General features: G+C 43.4%; 1 protein-coding gene across 6 annotated transcripts in view; it reads right to left on the bottom strand.

The window, feature by feature from the left end:
- Positions 1-23,210, bottom strand: part of Ctl2 (Choline transporter-like 2) — a 494,927-nt gene that overhangs the window by 285,616 nt on the left and 186,101 nt on the right. For 5 of the 6 annotated variants that reach the window (XM_075677595.1, XM_075677596.1, XM_075677598.1 and 2 more), the window contains exon 4: positions 4,041-4,119. The exons of the other annotated variant lie outside the window; for it this stretch is intronic. In XM_075677595.1, the coding sequence (XP_075533710.1) occupies positions 4,041-4,119 (79 nt within the window). The remainder of the gene's footprint in view (positions 1-4,040; positions 4,120-23,210) is intronic. 6 annotated transcript variants of the gene reach the window in all.

A 23,210-nucleotide genomic window follows, 5' to 3' on the forward strand; every position in this document is an offset into this window, starting at 1 on the left:
AACTCATCTGCGCAAGCTCAGGAATGGTAACACCACGTGTCAGTCGGGTACACGTGCCGGTCTATGTGAGAGATAACTGTTAAGGCACTTAATCTCTTCCTTATGTAAAGTAATCGAAGGCTGACTCACGCATGCACTTCCACCATTATACATATGCCATGCCTCTACCATAAGACGTGCATCTTCATTCTTATGCCTGTACAATATCGCGCATTCATCTAACTCTGGCGTGCAGTTACAATTTTGTCAATGTAGGGAAAGATTCTGGCCTCACGATTCACGCTTCACGATTCACGCCTCACCTCTTTTTTGCATTGCGTAGGCAGTGTGCGCGTTTCTCTGGCCGTGTGCCAGGCGCCAAGCCGCTGGCACTATGGCGCGTAGTTCGAATTATCCGTGGCGGAACCTTCTCGCATTCGAATTAACAGGCTTTTTTATGCATAGACGTCTGTGGAGCTTGGCCGGACCAAATTTTACAGTTCGAATTATCCATAAATTCGAATTATTGAAGTTCGAATTAACGAGCTTTCACTATAATAGTCTGGTAGAGTAACTAGATTCAGTTTATGAAGAAGTGGTGCAGTGTGACTGCCATAAGGAACAGTTGCAATAGCATGAATAGCCTCTTACTGTATTATATGTAATTTACAGATATTTGTCAAGGTTGTCGTGCCCCAAACAAGATGGCAGTAGTTTAAATCAGATAAAAACAAAGATTTATAGATGAGAAGTTTGTCTGTTTTTCGTAATGAAGAATGCACACTCGACAGAATGCCTGAAATCCTGGATGTACTGGAACGCAATGTTTAAACATGCAGAATTTCCTGATTCATCATGGAGATTTGATGCCCAAATTATAGTGCCCAAATTATAGTGCCCAGAATATACTGACTAGTGTGCCGTCCACGGCCTCCCGCGTGGCACCGGATGCAATGAATGCCGGCGGCTGCCGCTAGGAGCGCTGCAGTGCAGGTGGGTGCCGCGGCACCATCCGGTCTTCGTAACCCGCCGTGTTTCCACAGCACCGGCAAGTGGGCTGCAGCGCTTTTTTTTTTTTTTTTTTTAAGCCGTAGCAGCAGCACAGTTCAAATGTGGGCAGCTGATTACTGATTAGGGTTTGCGTTGATTACAACAGGCTTCTTTAGCGCTTGTCGCTTGCGTGAAAAGCTTGTGCTAGCTCAGCTCGGCTTCGAGCGGGGAACGTCAAGTGTTTCTATGCGGCAAAAAGATACCGTAATTTCCAAGGCAGAAGCCTTAGATCTCCATGTTTCAAGGTCGTGTTGTGAGGTACAGAACATATCACACGATCCAAGGAAGGCCAGAGATGAACCAAAGCATGTCCAGCCGTGTATAAGAGATGATTAATTATTAGCAAATTTAATTATTGATTAGCGATTGGATTAAGGTGAATTAGGTGGAATTAGGGGGATTAACGAGGATTAAGGTGGATTACAGTACGCTTTACAAGGCATTCGCCTTCGTGTCTCTTAGGCGGTAGGTAAGGACACTTGTTTTTTTTTATTCTAGCGATGATGGCACTGCAGCGTAATATTTTTAAGGGTAAGCTTTAGGTTGCATTTTTTATTCTAATAAAGTAAAAGAATTCTAAGGTTACATTACTGTTCTATTAATGTTATATAATGCATAACCATTCAAGACTGCAGGCTGCTGAGCACGAGGTCGCAGGGTCGAATCCCGGCCACGGCGGCCGCATTTCGATGGGGGCGAAATGCGAAAACACCCGTGTACTTAGATTTAGGTGCACGTTAAAGAACCCCAGGTGGTCAAAATTTCCGGAGTCCCCCACTACGGCGTGCCTCATAATCAGAAAGTGGTTTTGGCACGTAAAACCCCATATATTATTATTATTATATTCAAGACTGCTGTTACCGATGATCTTTTGAAATGACTCGAATTTCGCTGTTCTTTTTTTTTAAATTTTATTTGTTGCTGTTTCTGCCTATTTATCTTACTGTTTTCCTCATAGGTATGAACGTTTTTGATTGTTTGTAAACCATGTACCCATCCCCTCATAATGCCCATTGGGCCCCGAGGGTATGATAATGAGTAAATATATTAGCCTGTAAAATGAACTGTGGTGTTCCGTGTACTATACATTTTTTATACCAGGTAAATACGTACAGATTTCTTTTTATTTCTGACATACGTGAACAAAAATAGGAAACAGATCTTTTATTTGGCCGTAACAAAGATCTTATTCAAGCGTAACAATAGACAAACGCAGGCACAATTGAGACAGCCCTAGATATGAGATAATGCACACATACATGAAGAAGATAGATCTAGTGGCAGTGACGCAGTTTAAGGAGCTTCTGCCGTTGCCTTTGTGCTTCCCTCTCTTTGTTGATGCCTTTTACAAAAACCGAAACCTCACAAAAACACAGAACTTTACAACCGCTGTCAAAGCTGGTTTTTTATGCTCTGGGCACCCTAGTTGTGGGAACGCCAGTGTCTGGATCTGACCAGAAAAATCAGCTAGACTCCCTACATGTAACTTGATTTTGCTAAAGAACACAGTAAAAGCATCTTCCATGGCCTTCACAGTGGTTGACATGATCCGACTAAGATAGACAAGGCCTCCATTGTCAAAATGGGTAGTGCAATATGAAGCAGCGTTGGCACTAGCTTCAGCTTTACTTACACAAAGGAATTAAGCCTGCATACTGTGGTCAAGAATTTTTGGCAGTGATCTTTCGTGCAACGTACATAACCTGCAGTATAGTAGTTCAAAGCACTACTGCTCCTTTTTTCTTCTTTTTTTTTTTTTCTTGGCACTCACGAGGTGCCTGCTCAGGATACTCAGGAAATATTGTTGCTATGGCTTAGGGTTGTAGGCGTGTTTTATGGCGGGGAATCTCGTGGACAATGCCGTTCACGATGATAGAGAACGCACACTGGACTAAACTGTTTTCTAAATGTTTTTCACAAATTACAGCAGTTGGTGCCAGCCTTCTGTCCGTTCTCCTGGTCATTCTTGCCCATTCTGCTACCGCTTCATATCAGGTGGTGGAGTGAACAATGATACACGCCCTTTGTTCGAGCGGTAACCACTTCTACACAACGGCACAGAGCAGGTCTTCTCCTTGCACTCTCTCTTTAGCTTCGGCATTTTTTCACCACCACCGCATTGTTCTCGTAATTACAAGCACACAAACACAGCAGCCACGCACTCACTCTTTGACAACACCAAGAACAAACACCCAACGCTGTAATAAGACAGAAAATGCAAACATAGAAACCGACGCATCCGCTGCAAAACTGATGTGAGAAGCAGACGACACGCGCAGTCTGCACCCACCCGTATGGCAGCGACCTCTGCTGGCCGCCGTGGGCATTCATTGCAAGTGGCGCCACACTCCTCCATTGAAAAGAGCTGGTGCACGGCACACTAGCCAGTATATTCTAGCCACTATACCCAGATGTGAATTTGCTATCTTGTGCCAGGCAACAACATGATCTGGGCAGCTTGGTTATCTTGAAGGCATACTGAAGCAGCACGATGGTACGAGGACAAAAAAGTGCATACATAACAGGACTAGTGACCGCCAGTTTGTTGTGTATGGGCTTTTTTTCTCCTTGTTCCATCATGCTGCTTCAATATGCCTTCTGTGTCAGGCTGTCTTGAGCACACAGTAGCAAGTTTTAGCATCTGGTTGTACTTCAATGGACATCTATTTCTCAGCCAATTGTGTCACACAGTATGTAAAACAAAAACAATGGCTCGTATCTTGCAGAAAGCCTGTCAATGGCATCTACCTCTCACAGTAAGGCAAGCCAACTTTTTTTTTGCAAACCTTACAAAAGCAACTCTCATTCTCAGTATGCCACAAATTTGCACTGTTCCAACTCGCTGAAATCTTACCATAGTTCTTACTCATTCACTAGCCTACAATGCCACAATGTTGGTAGCATGCTTCAGTGATGCAACTTTTTTGTGCTGCTAGCAGCTTGTCAGACAAAAGCTGCTACTCGAAGATTCAAAGCTCTGCGATCAATGGATCAGCACAGGGAGAACTCACTCAAATGGTGGCTGGCCACAGATGTTTCCTTGGCTGTCAGTAGGGTAGATGAGGCGCTCAGGATTGCCACTGCGGTATGCTGAAACATATATAGACTCAGTCACAATTTCAACATTCGGTGAAAACAGCCTGCATATGCTTCTCGGTGAAACCAGTTTCACCAGCTGCACAATTGTTGCATGACATTCAGTCCACACGCCGAGCTCCATTTTTTGAACACAGGCACAAACAACCACGACAACTTTGGAAAAGGCTTTGTAGTAGGCAAAAGAGAAGTTGATGTATAAAGCCAAACTGTGTTCATCTCATCTACATCCAGGAAGGCCAGCTGTTTCAAGGAAGAGCCAATTTTCTTGAATATGGTGCTGTGTCGATAGCAATGTTCTTATTTTAAGGCAATTAAACAGCAGTGGCAGACATAAATTTGTGGCAGCCACCCCCTAGCTACTAGTTACTTAATACACCAGGACCTTTCATTATGCTAGTAACTCCAGATACAGTATATACCTCTTTACAAGAACAACAGAGTAATAGACAAATTCTTGCAATTTCCATGGTGCAAAAAAGGAAAGAAAATAAAAAAGAATAAATATAGCAAACCACAATCCCAGTGAAATTTGGGCAGCCAAAATGTCATCACCATGCTAAGAGACTAGCTCTATTTGTAGGCTATTGATACACCACTAAGCTTGAAGCAAATTTCTGGCGAACTGTGTTACGACTGGCTTGTGTGTTGAATAATTTATGTTGTGCCATCAAAGCAACGGCAAAAGCCCGGACATTTTGAACACGCTGAGCCGCCCACAACTGTTATAGAAATGCCTACGAGGCCGCAACGGCGAAAAGGCGTTAGCGTTTGTGCGTGCAAGCATGACGAGCATTCACTCTCTCCTCCTCCTGAATGAGGGTGTTCCAGACTGGTCCATAAAAGAAGCCCCCGTGAATGATGTTCAGTCTTTGGCTTTTGAGCAAGCGTTACTGTGTTTCACTCTCTTTGAGGAAGCTTGTAGGGCTGACTGCTCCATAACGACGTAATAAAATGTCTTTGCGACTCGTTATATTGTTGCCTTGTCTTCTGCCTGGCCCCCTCAGGATTCATAAGCTGCTGCAAAGTGCAGTCACAGGCACGTTCCTGAACACCTGGGCTCCTGTCGAAACAAACTGGTGCCAGCAGTACGATCTGACATCCAGTGGTTCTCTGTGCGAGATACGACAGTTCGTCAGGATGGTCTGTGCCGAATCTTGGCTGCAAAGTTTGGTGAATGCAACGCTTTTCTCTACTGAGTTTTAGCAGGCTTTTGTTAGCGTAGGTAACAAAGCGGGCGACATATGTCATTTATGCTTTCTGTGTGTGAGCAGAGAGAAAGACATTCAACAAGAGCGGACACTCCCATAGAGCTAGCGGCCGTATTGACTGTAGGGCACAAAGTGGATGGGATTAACACCGGAACTGCACTTTCATTTTCGGCTTTGGGCGTGCACGTTTTGAATGCTAGTTGGCATGCGTTAAGCCCAGACCACAAGTATGCTTGCGGGCATGTGCAAGTTCGCATCTAGGTACCTTGCACCTGCTGCGCCTCGCGAGGAATGGTGGTTGGCATTCCACAAAGATGCACGACAGTGTGCGCTCACAGGGCTCGCTAACAGACTCCTTAAAAGACACCAGACTCCTTAGAAGACACCGGCGCAGGAGGAGGAGAGAGAAGATCGCTCTACCTTTATTTTATTTAGGGGCATTACCCCTACTGCTAGTGCCAGAAAGTTAAGAAGCAGCTGGTTCTAGTCAGTAACCTTGATAAAGCCTGCATAGGTATGTATGAATATGCACAGTGGCTTAAATGGCGAGATAACTGCATGTTTAAAAATCAATAGATACTTTAAGAAAGACACTAAATCCCTAAAACAGACCCGAAAATCCCTAGAGTTAGCATCACTGCTGGCGCATGACACGTGTATCTGATACGTCTGGCATGCAAAATTCCCTGAGTGAAGCAGAACTATGTTTTATGTCAAGACGGGCTCAAACCATATCGCCCGATGCTGTCACTCTCTAGTAAGCATATGAAAAATTTTTTTTAAAAAAACAACTTAATCCAATTTGAATACTAAGGAGTAGTGTTTACATTATTCAAGAAGAGAATAGAAGGGTTAGTAAAATGCACAGCAAATAAAATGCCTTTGAAAAAAATTAGGGATTTCAAACTTTCTAGAGGCTGCGAAAACGTCCTAAAAATTGGCCAGTTGGAAAAAATAAATGCATGTTATTTACTGCCCTTATGGGCTCAAACCGCCACAAGCACATTCGAAAACGCTCTGAAGGCCTGTCGGTACACATATTAGGACTATCGGTGCTAGTACTGTGATGGGAAATACCCAGTGCACACCGTGTATAATTAAGGAATACATAAAAGTGTCCCGTGGCAATAGCCCCTTCCCACGCTTGTTATGCTTCACTGCAATACTTTTGTGTATGCTTCACCAAGTAGCATTTCTGTGCAGAGGCAAAGCTGACTTTTGGGAACCGGCATTATGCAACGCACCATGCTTTCCAAGCTTCTAAGCCAATCGCGAGGACCATAAAGGCAGAGTCCATGCCATTGCTGACAGCAGCGAATTCTTTCAATAAAAGGTATGTCACCCAATGGCAAGAAGCTTCATAGCGAACGTCGAAGCAGCCAGGCCTAGCGTTGCCGCAGTGGTGGCTACGGCTGTCAGCGGATCTGCGTACGAGAGCACCGGTTTGAGGCGGCAAGGTAATTAAAATGGCAGCAGTGGTGGTTTTGATTAATGCAGTTTCAGACCTGTGGTCACAGCAAAACGTCCGGAAAATCGGACGGCAGAGAGTTATTGTGTCCGAAATTTCAGACGTTCTGGTACATTGACTTTATGGGGCACGTGGTGGTGCCGCGAAGCCGGCCAAATAATCGAAAATCCGAAAAGTCGCTCGTTGACTGTACAATCGCAACTCCTCCAGCCAACGACAAGGCGTCAAAGACGATTCCTTACGATTTCTGTCTGTTACTCGAGCCAGCATTACCGCGACTTTCAACCCTTTCGATAAAATCACAGCTAATTTTTCCTGATAGAGGCACAAATTCCCCGCGTTTTCCCCAAGTTTTTCCAGACTACTCAACATCCCTGAGAATTCCAGTTTTCCTGGTTTTCCCAGTTGGTAGACACCCTGAAGTTCATTATTATGCAAAGCTTTTTAGCTTTAGAGGGAAAGAATAAAAAAATTATACATTGCAAGTTCATTTCATATTTTTTTTCGATGCTCTCATCAGCTAACGGAATGTGTGAACACTAGGCGTGACGTGTTTACTGTTGCCAGTTTTCACCGAGTGTCCCCTCTTGTTGAATTTATTTCTCTATGGCGTGAGCATCAAGGCAGTACTGTGTGTACAGTTCAGAAAGCAGAACTGAACTCAACCATGAATTTGCAGCATTGTGTAAACTGGAGTTTTTGGAGCTTGCGGAGGAATTCTGTCAGGATGTGTCCAACACACTCAAAGAACTAGAGTTGATATAGGCTGTTCTTGCATTGGAGACTGATGGCATCAAGCTTTTGGAATGCCTTGAGAGAACTCGGGAGAAGGCAAAAAGACAGGCACATAAGCGCAATTGTGCATGTGAACACGAGCTCACCACAGCATCCGTAGTTCCAGAACGGACAGTTTCAAGCGGCGAACACGAGTCAGTGGTGCAGCGCGCTGAGATCAGAAGTGCGTCTTTGTTGGAGCTAAATCAGCATTCTTGAAAGGCAGTTGTAGTGGAAACTGTGGTTTCAAGTGGCGAGTGTGAGTCAGACGGGCAGCGCACGCAGATTGTGTCAGCCTCCGTGGCAGAACTAAACAAGCTCGCTGCTGAAACCGTAGTTCCAAAGCGGACAGTTTCAAGTGACGAACACCAGTCAGTGGTGCAGCGCGCTTGAGCTGGCAAGCACACACTCGTTAGAGCTGAATCAACCTGCTGCAAAGGCAGTTGTAGCGGAAACTGCAGTTTCAGGCGGCGAGCGTGGGTCAGACGCGCAACACGTGGAGATTGTGACAGCCTGGTAGAACCGAACGAGCTCGCTGCAGAAGCAATAGTTCCAGAGCAGACAGTTTCAAGCGGGGAACATGAGGCAATGGCGCAGCGCGCCGAGATCGCAAGCACGTCCTCGTTAGAGCTCAATCAGCATGCTGCAAAAGCAGTTGTAGTGGAAACTGCAGTTTCAAGCAGCAAGCGTGAGTCAGACACGCAGGGCGCAGAGGTTGTGGCAGCCTCCGCGGTAGAACCGAAGGAGCTCGCTGCAGAAGCTGTAGTTACAGAGCGGGCAGTTTCAAGACATGAACACGAGTGAGTGGCGCAGCGTGCCGAGATCGCAAGTATGTCCTCGTTAAAGCTCAATCAGCATGCTGCAAAGGCAGTTGTAGTGGAAACTTCGGTTTCAAGCAGCGAGCGTGTCAGACGCACAGCATGCCGACACGGATGAGATCAAAAGCGCGTCCGTGTTGGAACGCAGTGACATCTGTGCGAATACAGTAATTCAAGTGTCTTCAATTTCAGGTGATGAATTATGGCAGAAGAGGGAATGCGTGGCTTAGTGGGACCATATGAAAGGCTCGCCTGCCATTGTGCTACTGAGGCACAATGAACGGCAGTTTTAGATTTTATTTACAGGCAGTGGGAGAAAATGATAAATGGTACTAAGTGGGCGTTGACGTGACCATGATAAAACCACTGAACCGATATGGGTCGTAAATGATTCCAATAAGGGAGCATATTTAGCAAACCCTCACGGTCCTTTCTCATGTTTCTTCATTTGTTCAAACACATTAAATTTAGGGTAGAAGAATATTCTTGCAGAATAATGGAAGAAATGCACTAGTAAATATATCACAGTGATGTGACATGACTCGGCAATGGACTGAGTGAAGAACTGAACAGCAGAATGCTGTAGCAACTGTGGTGATTGTAGCCGAAGACAAGGTCTTCATCCACAACTTTGTGGGCATAACTCAAAAGCGGTCCACGGTTGGAATTGTTCTGTCTTTCTGCACGACAGGCTACATTAGAGAGTTTTAGCAGTGCCATATTACGGTACGGTAAGTGCGGTATACAGTACGGTATTACCGTTCCGTACCAACCTACCGCGATGACCGAAAACGTTTTAGCTGCGTGTGCCGCTCGATGCGTACGGTAATGTGATAATGATGATAGTGGCTAACACTGGGGCTTTGCAGAATACAATAACTATGTGCTGAGAGCGAAATATTCAGTTTGGCAAATACTAGAAAGGTTTAGCTTGTCTACACACACATTATTCTTTACGGAAGTGCCGGGTTATGGCAAGCGTAGACGCCAGTCACAAGGCCGGTAGCAACCTCTTGTGACACTTTGTGCTGCAACACGTGAAACATATTTTTGTTACATAGGTGTTTTTGCCTGAGCAACATATAAAAATAGGGGTGTTTTAGTCAGTTGCATCGCTGCCGGCACTTTACACCAGTAGACAAGTAGAATATAGTTAGTTAATACTATAAAAACTCAGCGTCCCCTCTAAGTAAACTCTGTGTCACTAGATGGCGCCACGAACCTGAAGTGCTTTTTTATGCCACTTTTTACCTTCAGTTTTTCTTTTAGATGATTTTCGGTTTTCGTACTATTGTTTTTCTTCTCATTCAGCCAGAGTATACTAAACACTTGTCAAAAGGGTATGGCCACAAGTTCAGTTCAGCCGAAGTTTCCTCCCGGTTAGAAGGGCTGCCTTGCTGCTACTTTGTCGTGTCGCAGCAGGTAAATTAATGTTAACTCGTGCCTTAGTCATATCATCGTGAAAAATGCACACGAGACATGAACATGCACGGCGAACATGCATCAGCTTCTCACTGTTTTGGCTTGGTGCAGCTCGGCTCGCTACACACGGTGCCAGCCGAGCCTTAGCAACTCCTTACCGTCTAGTATGCCATACGGAAAGTAATTCCATACGGTAAAGTTCGCACATGCGCAGTTCTCGACCGGTAACGTATTACGCACATACCGTACCGTATACCGTATTTTCCTTAGCACCGCTAAAAGACCCTATTAACACGTCCCTGTGCCTTTTCACATAATATTTCTTACATAATTTACAATATTTCACATAATATTTTTCACATAATACTCCTTTACGTACGTCATCGTAAAAAGTAATGAAGAACTTTAGTATTTCTGAAATTTCATGAAGCAATATGGGAATGCTTCAGATGATCAGACATATATGCTTCATATTGATTATAGAACTTTTCAGCTTTTGAGGTACCGGTTTTGTACTAAGCAAACTAACTTGTGCAATAATTTCGACAACCTTCATTGGCATCCAAGATTAGGTATGCAGAAATCCTGCTTTGATATAATGCAAACTAACTCCATGAAACAGCTTCATCTACATGCCTTTACAAGAACTGAAATTTGGGTGGCTTTGTAAAAATTCATATTTGACAGCGCACAAAAACAACACAAGAAAGGAAGCACAAACAGGACGAGCACTCGTTCTGGTTGGTCTTTCTTTCTTGTCTCCTTAATCTTGTGTGCTTTGTCATACATATTCCTTTGTACGAATAGTATGCCTACGGCTGCTGGCGATTTTTCTACTTTTACGTCTTTTAATTGCACATACTGGGTGCAACTTTTCTTTTTTTCTGGTACGTTTCAAGCAGCAGAAGAGTCACAAAACCACACCTTTTCCATAACATAGCTGTGGAGACAAAAATATTTCTTAGTAATATCTTCATAAATCTTCACCTTCAGAAAGAAATCACCTTTCAAAGCATGCTAGCTGGGTTTACTGGGTCTTCTGTATACTGCTAACAACCATGTATCTTGAATGAACAATCAATTGAAACTGTATGAAATACATTCTACCAAAAGTGAAAAAAAAGTCTGGAAGCACGTTCGCATGTTCACGAAACCAGCCTGCCATTTTTATTTTTTATGCGAGAAAGTTGGTGCAGATAGAAACAAAACAAGAACCGTAACTAAATGACCTGCGTTTCGTAATACACCATCAGGTGGAAAGCTACCAGACTAAGCAGCAACAAAGTGATAAAAAGTAAGCAAAGCGCAGCCAGCTTCAAACCTGCCATCTCGCGATCATGGTAACCGCAATTTTCATCTGTCATCCATTAAATGTTTAAAGGGACACTAAAGGCAAATACTAAGTCAAGCTAAAGTGATAAATTAGTGCACGAGAATCTCTAAGGTGTCACTATTATCGCGAACAGAGCCTTAATAATCGAGAAATCAAGGTAAATGCAGCACATGATTAGAAACTCCCTTGGGACATTCAAGCACTTGCCCAATGACAAACGCCCTCCTCAGTCCAATTCTGTCACTAGTACTCAACTACTCTTTGCAAAAAACATCCTCGTATTGTATTATAAGATGAAATAAAATGCTACTTCTTCACTTCCATTTCATGTTTAGAAAAAAGAAATTGAAATTATCGTTGACAACAATGTGAGCGGTCAGAAGGTTTTGTTTTTGCTCGACTCTACGCTGCCCTTGCTTTTGCATTTCAGTACTTTCGTGATCGTGTAGTGCTGAGCTGGTATTGCTGGCTTGCGAAACTCGCACAAACTGCAGGTAGCAGAGAATTCAAATTCCATGTGATGTTGCGGGATGCCCGAACAGTCTACGCCACTTGACCAAAAAGCAGTTGCAGTGGCGAACCTGCCGCACTGTCTTGGCTCGGCGCCGCCGTCTGTCGGGTGCCATTTTAGTCCCCGACGGCAGCAAAGGGCAGTGATGGCGTATACTACGTCACCACTGCCCCGGTTTTGTGGCGGGAGATTGTAATTTCAAAAAAGGTATTCGGACCCTTCAGATACAATTTTCTCGTAAACAAAGTCTTTTCTTGGCACGAAATAAGTGTCGCGAGGTTTCTGGAAAGGTATTTGAACAGTGCACGTCGACTTAGTGTTTGCCTTTAGTGTCCCTTTAAAAGAATGCAAGAGTCACGGTCCTGCTTGCAGTGAGCGTGTACGCACAAAATAATCACCGAACCGTCTGAGCCTCCAAGGAAATCGAACAAAGCCACACACAAAGCAGAGAGATTGGCGCCAGTTGTACCATTGCTCTCCGCAGTATAGGTGGCAGAAGCCAAAAAAATGTGAAAACAGTGACAGTGTGTCTAAGAAGGCTGCGAGACCATTGAGGGTGCTGTGAGAGAGGGAAATTATTGTCTTGCATAGGTGAAGGATTGTGCTAGTTTTAGTTGCCAAGGAAGCGCCGAAGCAACTGAGCTGCTCTCGCTCTCTTGTTAGCGCTTTGGTAACTTTAGCGCTTTGGTAGCTTCTGCACTAGGCCTTGTGGTGGCGCTGTTACTACCAGCGCACAAGGCAGATAAAACATGCCCCCGCCAACAAACTTCAGCCATGCCCTGCACATTCTCTCAGGTTCAACAAATGGCCACAGAGGGCAAGAAATTTGACTGTGCGGTGCTGCTAATAAAACAAGCACAGTACATCAATTGAAAACATGCTCCCATTAGCGCAATATCTCCCACTAGAGGCGCCATAGTAAGTGCAATTTTAACCTACAAACTTTCTCCCACACTATAATAATCAAGGTGTTTTAATTACAGGATAAATAGTACAAAATCATTATTTCTAACTATACATTGTACTCTTGAGTACTTTGCTTTTTTTTTGCCATTATTGGGAACCAGCGCTGGAGTTGGATGGATCGATGGATGCTATGAGCGTCCCCTTTGGAACAAGGTGACAGATTGCGCCACCAAGCTCTTATTATATTGCCTAATGTGCTACCTATGTTAAAAAAGAAAAAAGGGAGAAAAACACGATGAATTCCTATAACCGAACTTTCTGAACCCCTATTGTGAACTTTGTTTTCGCACACCTCCGTTGTTTGTAATTTCCCTACTTTTCTTCCACGAATCCTCCAATCACTTTTTACTAATCCCTATTGCGGACATGTTTACTTTTCCCCCTGCTCTCGCTGAACTCAAGGGCTTCAAAGAGGCCAGATGGGTCTAAATCAATCGTTGGGAAGATATCTTCACATTAGAATAAAACATGCCTCATCGTTTCCCTAGCTTTACCGCAGGAAGCACATGCTTCTTTCTTATATCTCGATTTATAAGTGCGTGTTCTAAGGCATCCCGATCTCACTTCGAAAAGTAATGAGCTTCCCTTTGAGTTAGCATAAATTGTTTCTTTCCCGATTTCATTTCTTACTCTTAAGTAGTTACTCATAGCAGGTTTCTTTTCCACTGATGCCACCCACAGATTATTCCAGCCTCTCCGACTTTCTGCTTGACATTCTTTGTTGCCATGTTGCTCACCGTACAGGTCGCATACTTGCTGGTAAGCTTCCTAATTCTTTTGCTCCACTGTGAATCAATCTTGTCCTGTACAAATACCTGAAAACTCTCCCAGCCCATCAACTTTCTTCCATATTCCTGTGGCTCTTCATAATCAATTTTACTGTGAGCTTCTCTCACTTCAAAGCTTGTCCTGCCCATATCAACCTGCACAGCTTCATTTGTAGCCTTCCCGTGATCGCCCAATGCGAGGCGACCCACTGACCTTTGGTTGCCATCAAGTCCTGATTGTACCGCTGATTTCAAGCAAACCATATTTCCAAAGGTAAATCCTCGAACCATTGCACTTTTCTACATACACTCTTAAACAAAATTACACCCTTTGGGTCGTATCTTGCCACACAACAATAATGGTCGTATGTCTTGTCCACATTTCCTTTCTTGAACGCTGAGAGCCCAGTACTTCCAAGTCACGAACGGCATGCGCATTATCAGCGTGACAGAGCATTCTCGACAGAAAAGCAGTGAGCGCAGCATCTTCAAGAAAGGAAATGCAAGCAAGACTGATCATGATTATGGTTGTGTGGCAAGATACAACCCAAAGAGTGTACATCTGTTTAAGAGTGCAACCCGGAGCACCTCGTACCTATTGTATCCCTATAGCGCTCTGTGTTTCATTATGGCCACATTTCTCTTCCCCTTTCTGTTACCGTTTTTTCCTGTGTTTCCATATATCTATTGCCTTCATTTATCCATATACCAAGGTAGTTATATTCGTGTACGCAAGGTATTTCCTGGCCCTCTGTTGTCACTGTCTGTTCCCCATTTTCAGATCAAACTTATCGCCTTCCTGTCCACAGATATTAGCCAGACATTGCATATCACTTTGCTTGTTAGTTAGCAACACAATATCCTCCGCATAAAACAGACCTGGAAGCTGCTGCTCTACTACTGTACACGACTTTCTGTATGAGAGATTAAACCCGATATTACTTCCTTCTGACACCCTCTCCATCCTCACCATGTACATCGTAAACAGCAGTGGGGAAAAAGGGCACCCCTGCCTCAGTCCCTTCTTGATATCAACTTTCTCCTCACACCTCATCCCTTCCCATTCAACGCAAATGATATTTTCTAGGTAAAATTCTCTCAAAAGCTGTATACAATCGTCGCCCAAGCTTTCCCCTTCCAGCATATCCCACAAAATGTTGAGGTCTATGTTGTCATACGTTCCTGCAATATCTAAAAAGGCCACATATAAAGGTCTCCTTTCTACTCTGGATATTTCAATACACAAAGTAAGGACAAATAAGCTATCACCCCCATGCCTACCTATTCTGAAGCATTCTCTTTCACCTTTTATCTTTATCATCTCATCATATCATCACCATCATCAACATCTTTATTATCATCTTTATTTTATCCTTTCACCAACGTTCATTTTCACCTTTTATCTTTGCTTGCACCAGTATTTGAACTATAGATTTTTTCTCCCGGTATATTTCCCATTTTCTGGCTACTTCATCCTGCGGCAACTGCACTTTTTTGCCTGCCTGTGCTCTCACGATGCTTTCTGTCGTTCAGCAATCGCTTCTCATATCTCCCTGTTCCACCAGCTTTTCGGTTTCTTTTTTCTTTTGCAATGAACATGTTGAATCTCTTTCTGTATTGCTGTCATTACTACACTTAGCTCACTATATTGCTGTTCCTTGCTTGGCCATTTGCCAAATTCTTCCTCGACTCTTCTGACTATATTCGTTATTTGTTCAGTGGTCAAATTTGGACTGGCCATTTTGCACTCTGCTCTCTTTCCCAACTGCATATCTCATATTCAAGATAATGCGTTAATGGTCACTCCCTATGCTACTCTACCCTTCCTTGTCAATGACCCATTTCTCTCAATTTATCTTTATCATGACTTCATTCTGTCACACTTAGGCCCTGTGTTCACGATGACAAGGTTACGTTGCTCACAAAGATCTAGCATTGACTTCCCGTTGTTGTCGGTATAGCCATCTAGATCCTGTAAGTGGGCATTCATATCACCTAATAAGGTAATTTCAACACTATTCCCAATACCTTTAGCATCGGGGCTTAGACATTCCACTAATTCTTGATTCTTCTCTCTGCAATTATTTCCGATCCACAAATACGTTACACCCAGCCAAGTTTTCTTTCCACTCAATGTACCTGATAACCAAAGGTGCTCTTGACATTTCGAATTTCCTCTTTTCCGTTTGGCTCCCTGATGGATGAGCATTCCGACTCCTCCTCACTTTGTTTCGAATTTAGTTCTGTTGCACCCTTCCCAAACATAATTCTCAATCATTGGCGGCTCTTCCGAGTCTCTCAGGTGGGTTTCTGTAACCACAAACACACCTATATGTTCTCTATTTAACTGCTCCTAAATCTCTGCCCACTTTTCCTTTCTTCTTCTGCCCTCCATGTTTATGTAGCCTATTACATGGTGAGCTCTCTTATTTTCCTCCTTTTTCTGTTATTGATGGCGATGCTATTCTCAGGTTTCCCTAGGGAACCTTCTTCATTACTACATACTCTGGCCTCCTGAGTGCCCGTGGGCCCCCTAAGAAAGCAACAACCTGACCAACAAGTAGCCGGCCCACTTCTCATCCAAGCCTGTAATTGAACAGGATCTCGTCTCGTTCAAAACCACCACACTGTCTCACTTCCCTGTTTACTTCTACAACTTTGAAACCTTTCGCTCGGCTCATTGTCTATATAGCCTCATTAACAGCCACTACGGCTCTTTGTACGTTACTGTCACGTGCAGGCATCTCCGGCACCGTGCACACCACAATCTGCATGCGAGGGGACAGCTCGCGCAAGTCATCTACGCCCTTTGCCAAGTGCTGGGCTAGTTCTGTCCCTTTCCTGATTTAGGATGTCATTTAGCCCACCTGCTAGTATGACAAAGTTGAGAATGTGGGCATTTTCCGTGAGCTTTGCTTTTGCTCGCTCCAGGACAGCACCCAATGTCTGTCCTGGAAATAGCCCTACCACCACTCATTTGTCATCTTTCACCCTTTCCACAATTGCCTCCGAGCACGTAGCCAGGTTTGAGTTGCCGGCAATTATCACCCTTTCACTCTCTCCTACTCCCGAACCCTCTCCCTGCTTCCCTTTGTTATCTTTTTCTGTGCCATTTGGACTTGTCAAGGGGCATTGTTCCTGCTTTCCCTCTGTGGCCGCATCAAGGTAGGTGCAGCTCTCTCCGGTTACCGGCTCCCCACATTGCGCGCATTCCGTATGCTTTGTTGACATGCTCTCCCCTGTCACGTCGGATCATTGTCATGGATTATTGTCACGATCATTCTTGTTCACGATGATGGCCCTATTAAGCTTTTTCTCGGCTGTGTGGTCTTTTTTCCAATGCCTTCTGGGCATCACGCTCCATATTTAGCTCACTTTTGAGCTCTTCGACCTGTTCGACAAGCTCATCCTCGAAAGCCTCCATTTTATTCAGCCTAGCATCGACAACACAGTGTCTGCCGATTGACTTAACTCTCCATTCTCATCCGTCCCCTAGTCTACCTTGAGGAACCCGCCGCACACTGCACACTTTGTATTTCTTGCCATGTCTTGCACTTGGCTTTTTCTAATACAAACACCGAAGCTTTCAAAGCATGAGCCTTCTATCAAAGGCTGATATGCACAGAATCTAAATGCTTACAGAACATGCACCAACTAGCTCCCCAACAAGCATTGCTCAGTTATCTAAATGCTTAAAGTGCTGAAAAGTAATTATCACCAATGTTTTAGAAGAATAAATGCTACACAGAGTTAAGTTACGACACGTGTTCACACTTGTTCAAACCCACAGCCTCACTCTCACTGCCCTACCAAAGCAATATTCCCGATCCCAATGCACCCACACTACAACCACTAATATCTGATAGTCTTGCAACTTCCAAACTACTATTTAAAGACTATAAAGTCCCACATGGCTGCACGTGCTAAAGCACATGGCGCGAAAGGACGCTCTATCCTGCAAAACCAAGTACATATACACAATACACACCCGCGCATACAAAAAAGAAAAAAGGAAAACTAGTGAATTACTATTTAAAGGCTCAAAAATCCACAAATAAAAAAACGGAAGCAAGCTGAAAGCATGCACGAAATCGTCGCAGCCACGGAACCTTGGAAAAATACGACTGTCCGCCACAAACATTACAGCAAGACAGGGGCAACAGTTTGAGCTGATAAACAACACCTCCTTGCGGACATCACGCGCATTGTTCAGTCATACAAACAGAAGAAAATGGCCAGCAAAAGTACGGTGGGGCACATGAAAAAGAGAGCTTGGAGGCCATCATTATTTCTGCATGGTTAACTGTCACTAGAAAAGCCGTAATATAGCCCTATTAAGTTATTTTTCATGAAAACTACGACAACGATCCACAGCGACGTTGGAACTATTTCTACAGCTTTCCTGGCAAAATATCCGTGTGAATTTTATATTATTGAAAGCAAAAATGACAATGCTTCTATGGTACAAAAATATATACATGTTTTAGCACAAGAATATATACAGCCAACATTTTTTTGGGGGGGGCGTTAAGAATAATATTAGTGCCAGCAGGCGTAAAATGCCCACTGGGTTCCAGCGGTGCGTACTGCCTTTGACAGCGCCTAGTAACGAAATTAAAAGGAAGAAAATGACAATGCTAGTCATACAATCTTACAGCGAACATAAATGGTGAACACTGTTTCTGCATCGACACTGCACCAGCGCATCGCCGTGACCGGCGACACGAATATTGTTTATGCAGCTATTCCAGGCAAAATGATGTCTGCTAAAGTGATGCCTAATGTTCACTTTATTAATGTCCACAGTCAAACATTTAGCACCAACTAGAGTCCCAATACAAGTCAAGTTCAGCTGCAGTGCAAGGCTACCAAAGACGCATAGCAAATCAGCTAGGTCGTGCTCGCATCGCATCTTGTGTTACCACAAATATTGGCACGTTTTCTTCTTCGTATGAAATTACTGTGAGGAGAGGGTAAAGCGGCAACAATGCAATGGTAACAAAGCATTGCTGCTTGGGTGCATTGGCGTTTCATTCTGAAGCGTCGCCTGTTACAGATTCAAAGTGAACCAGAAAAGGCCTAGCAGCGGTGAGGCTGCTGTCGCTGAATGGCCACATTGCTGTGGAGCAGGGAGATCCTCCGTGCATGTGATAAGCAGATCTCGCCATTTGCAAGCAAGATTGCTGGGCGGCGGCAGTCCGTGATCTGCAAACAGCGTGTGGCGAGTTGCCGTGTTGCAAAAGGACTTGCCTTCAATTCTGGCACCGTGGACACCATAAACGGCTCCAACGAAATCAATGTCACTCTGCTTATGAAGGCACTGTCTTTATTTGTCTCTGGAATATGCAGCCATGGAACAAGGGATCGCTTACTTGAATTCGGACGGCACTTATAGATTCTTCACTCGTAAACTGTATTTCGCTGAAACCCCGAACCGCTGCTGTCAGGTGTCATTTTCTCAATTTAGAAAACAATTCACTGCATGCAATCCTTGTCCTTCTCGAGTTATCCTGCATCAAAGAGCTCTTACAGTGAGTCGATCTGCTTGAAACCATACAGCAAAACGATCGGGAGTATATTTACGCTTGCTGCTGCTGGTCGACGGCTCTCGTGCAGTTTTCTGCGCAAGACACTTTCAGGGCGTTTTTCAAAAGAAAATTTGTCCTTGATGATCACAGCCTCTTCACTGTTTTCAATATTCACATTGAGAGAAACGAAAAAGAACCACAGGCCAACCTCGCTGAGGTTACATTTTCGTAAAGCATAAAAACAACGCGCTCTCGCCGGCAACTATTTGCGTCCCCAAAACCGAATAACCCTTTGGTAAATTGAAGTGAAATTATTGAATTTATAGTGTTAAAACAGTTGCATGCATGATAATTCACCCATATTTCGTACTTGTTGGTTGCAAACATTCTTGCAGTCCAGTCTGGTTTACCTTAGAGCATTTATTTTTGCAGTAGTGAAGCGGTGCATCACGTTCATGCAGAAGCATGCATCAGTTCTAATAGCTTCCATGTCTTTCACACATTTGCTTGTGGAAACAGCAGTGTGGTCTCTCCTAGTGTAAAATTTAGCATAAAAAATCTTCTCTTTTGTGATACAAATAATACTTAAAGGGACACTAAAGGAAAATATTAAGTTGTGCTAGATTGAAAGATTGGGCTTTTGTACTAACAAGTTCATCCTTCTAAGCGAGAACAGATTATTTTTAAGCAAGAAAACCAAGAAATTGAGAAATTGGAGGGACGTCACCTGTCGCGAGTTGTGGCACCTCTCATAAAGTGACGTCAGAGCCTCTATTTTAATTATTCAACTACTGCTACAAGTTACAGGAGAAAAGTAAATTAGATAAAATTCTGCAACAAGTAAAACATGCGGTAGGCTATAGTTATTGTATTGTTGCATATTACAGCCATCACACTCACTCCACAATAGTGCCAACAAGTTGTGGTTTCGCTCGGCCGCGCTGACCGCGCTCGCACTTTCGCTTGGTGAATGGAAAAGTTTTCATTTCACGGCGTGCTGTGCTGTCGGTGCTGTGTCAAAAAAGCTCTTGTCAGCTTCAGTTCCCAGCGGCAAAATGCCAAGTCGATGTGATGTCGCGGGGTGCCCAAATGGTTCACGTCGTCTGAACAAGGATACTGAAAGCTCCGACACCAACGTGCACTACCATGCGATCCCGCGGGGCGAACCTCCACGTTCTCGCTGGCTCAGTGCATTTATGCTACAGCGGGTAGGAAAGGTGCTCATCAGACTGCATGTGTGCTCAATGCATTTCTGCCTCGAGGATTACGAGCATAATTCTCTTCCGAGGCAGTCAATGGACGTTCCTTTACAGATGCGATTTTGTTCAAATGCAACGCTGTTCCGCTGGTATTACCTTCATCCCATGAAGAACAAACACTGTCGCTGCAGAACGAAAATTTCATGGCGAGTAGAGCATCTTTTTGACGCGCACGTTATTTTCTTTTCAATACTAAAGCTTGGCAAGTGTGCGCAGCGCTATATGGTACTGATAACCAGCTGCCTTTATTTACAGGCTAACGTTGGTGACCTGATCACCGAAAATAATGCTGTTGGCACCTTCACCGAAAGCAAGGCGGGGGTATGTGTGTGGGGTTTATCGCAGTGGTTGCAGTTGTACGCAGATCAGGCGCAACATGCAGCTTCATAAACTTTAGACACATTTCAGACGCTTCCCTCTGGAGCAAAAGACGTGGAGACGCAGACAGATTTCATGCAGATCCCCGCGAAAACAAGCCGTTTCCGCAGCGTCGGGAATGAGAAAAGAGTGCAGGCTAAACCACTGGGCACAAGCATTGGGAAGTACACCTGAGCTGTTACCTAGCTTTTAGCGAAAATTACTAAATTTATATGTGGCGGAGTCTGAACAAGCAGCACCACCAAAAATTATAGGACAGGCTAGTAGAGCCTTGTCTACTTTACCATGTTTGCTGGTGCTTTGTGCTATTCAAATTTAGTCAGAATTGCTGTCGTTTTCCTAACTTTTCAGGAACTACACAACAAAGTGTCACATTCTCTAAAGCTAATGTCCTGGTTCTCTTTTATTCAGACCTTCGCATGGCGTTTCTCTGCTCTCCAGCTGTTCAGGTGAACACAACTCTGAAGGAAATTAAATGCAAGGCCGGAGACTTACACCAGCCAAGGACATCAGCTACATTCCCTTGCCTAACATGTCCCAAGTACTGCAATGCCCTTACACGCATGACATAACGTACGAGCCGAAAAAATTGACTTGCACACCAGAGGTAACATTTGACAAGTAAGCAAGCATTTCATACTACTCTGCACATTAGTGTATAACAGCTCAGATACGAAGGTGCAAAATGTATTAGTGCTCTTCATGTGTTTATAGTAAAGTGATGTTTACATGTTTATTGAAAAACAGTGTGACAGATTATAAATGATCCAAGTATGCATGTGATGGGTGGTAACAAAAGCAAGATCTACAGATGTCTATGTCAGTCCCTGGCCTGCAGTAACTAATTGCAGTGACAGATGTGAAAAAAGATTCCGTGATTTGAGTCAAGCAGTCACAAAGTCACAATTACAAAGAAGGTGTAGCAGATTGGAGTAGCTGTCTTCCATTTGTGCACACAGATTGCAGATAATTTCAATCCTGTGTTTACGATTATTTGATGCACAGGTGCAGCATTTAATTCACTTCAAATAATGAAAGCAATAAAGGGTAATTGTTGCTGCTAAAGGGAAAAGTGCTAACTTTCAGCTCAAACTTTTGACTGAGTAAGGGGGTGAATTTGTACGAGAGTGCCTGTATAAAAGCTGAGTAAGGGGCATATTTTCTTTTTCAGGTGCGATGTGGATGAGGGGTGTACGCAACACAAAGACTACTTTCTTGTCTCTCGTGACAACCTGCTGACACTTTTTGCAAAAGCATTTTGCAGAAGCATTTTGCAAAATACGAAGGAAAGCTTCACATTAATAAGCAAATACAAGAAAATAGATAAATAAATGCATCATAGTTCACACGAACTGATCTCGCATTGCTTTTTGGACAACTGTGACACATCTACAGATTTGTTGGAAAGATTACTGAGCAAGGCTGGAAGAGTAAAAGCGATTGATTTTTTTGCACAGTTGTCTTGAGGAGTAGGTATGTGCCAAATATTGTGGTGACTCGTAGTGTATACGGAAATATTTTCTCTTAATTCTGAAATCTCACTGTAAAAAGAGTTGTTCTTTTTTGTGGCCAAACAGTATGTCTGGAGTAAACGATAATTATAAAAATCATGGACATTTATAACCTTAAACTGTTTAAAGAGTTGCTGCGTGTGAAAATCATATGGGACGTTTGCAATTATTCTCATAAACTTCTTTTGAATTAGGAACAGTCGGTTTAGATTCGTTTTTGTTGTTGTGCCCCATACTAGGTGGGCGTAGGATAACTGAGAAAGGGCTAACGAGTTATATAGTAGTAGTTTTATACGTTGAGGGATGATATGTCTACATTTGTTTAGCATACCTGCTGTTTTGCACAATTCTTTATGAGTTTCGCAGATATGGTCATCCCAAGTTAAAGTACTTGAAAAATATACGCCCAGCACTTTCACGCATTCTGCTTTTTCCATCACATTGTAATCTAAGTGTAACTAACAGCAAGTTTACAACTTTATTTTTTGGTCTGAAGAGTATTGCTTTTGTTTTTGCGGTATTAATAAGTAAGAAATTGCACTTTGTCCATTCTAATAACAGTGGCATTGTTTCATCAGATATCTTCTGTATATCGTCAGTTGTTTTACCGGTGATTAATAATGTAGTGTCATCAGCATATAAAATTGATGTTACATGTGGATTTAAGGTACCGGAGTGTAAGTCGTTAACATAAACGCAAAATAAAAGTGGCCCCAATTTGCTGCCCCGAGGTACTCCCATCTTTATGGATTTAATATCTGAAGATGTTCCTACTGATACGTACTGCTTATGATGCCTTAAGTAAGAAGCTAGGAGGTCATACGTAATGCTCAATGCTGTGTACACCGTATGACTGCAGTTTATCAAGTAGTATTTCATGCTATAATGAATCAAAGGCTTTCGATAAATCTACATATACTGCCAGTGTTAAATTACAATCTGAAAAGTTTTTTTCAGAATATTTCCTTTTGCTTTAGCAGTGAGGTTTCCATCGAACAATGCTGACGAAATCCATGCTAAAAATTGTGCAGTAATGATTGCTTAGAAAAATAGACAATCTTATATACAAGAGCTTTTCTATCGCTTTGGAGAAAATGGATAAAATAGATATGGGTACATAGTTCTTCTATACATTTTTG

The sequence above is a fragment of the Dermacentor variabilis genome, unplaced genomic scaffold (genome assembly GCF_050947875.1).
Source record: "Dermacentor variabilis isolate Ectoservices unplaced genomic scaffold, ASM5094787v1 scaffold_13, whole genome shotgun sequence".
Taxonomy (NCBI): Eukaryota; Metazoa; Arthropoda; class Arachnida; order Ixodida; family Ixodidae; genus Dermacentor; species Dermacentor variabilis.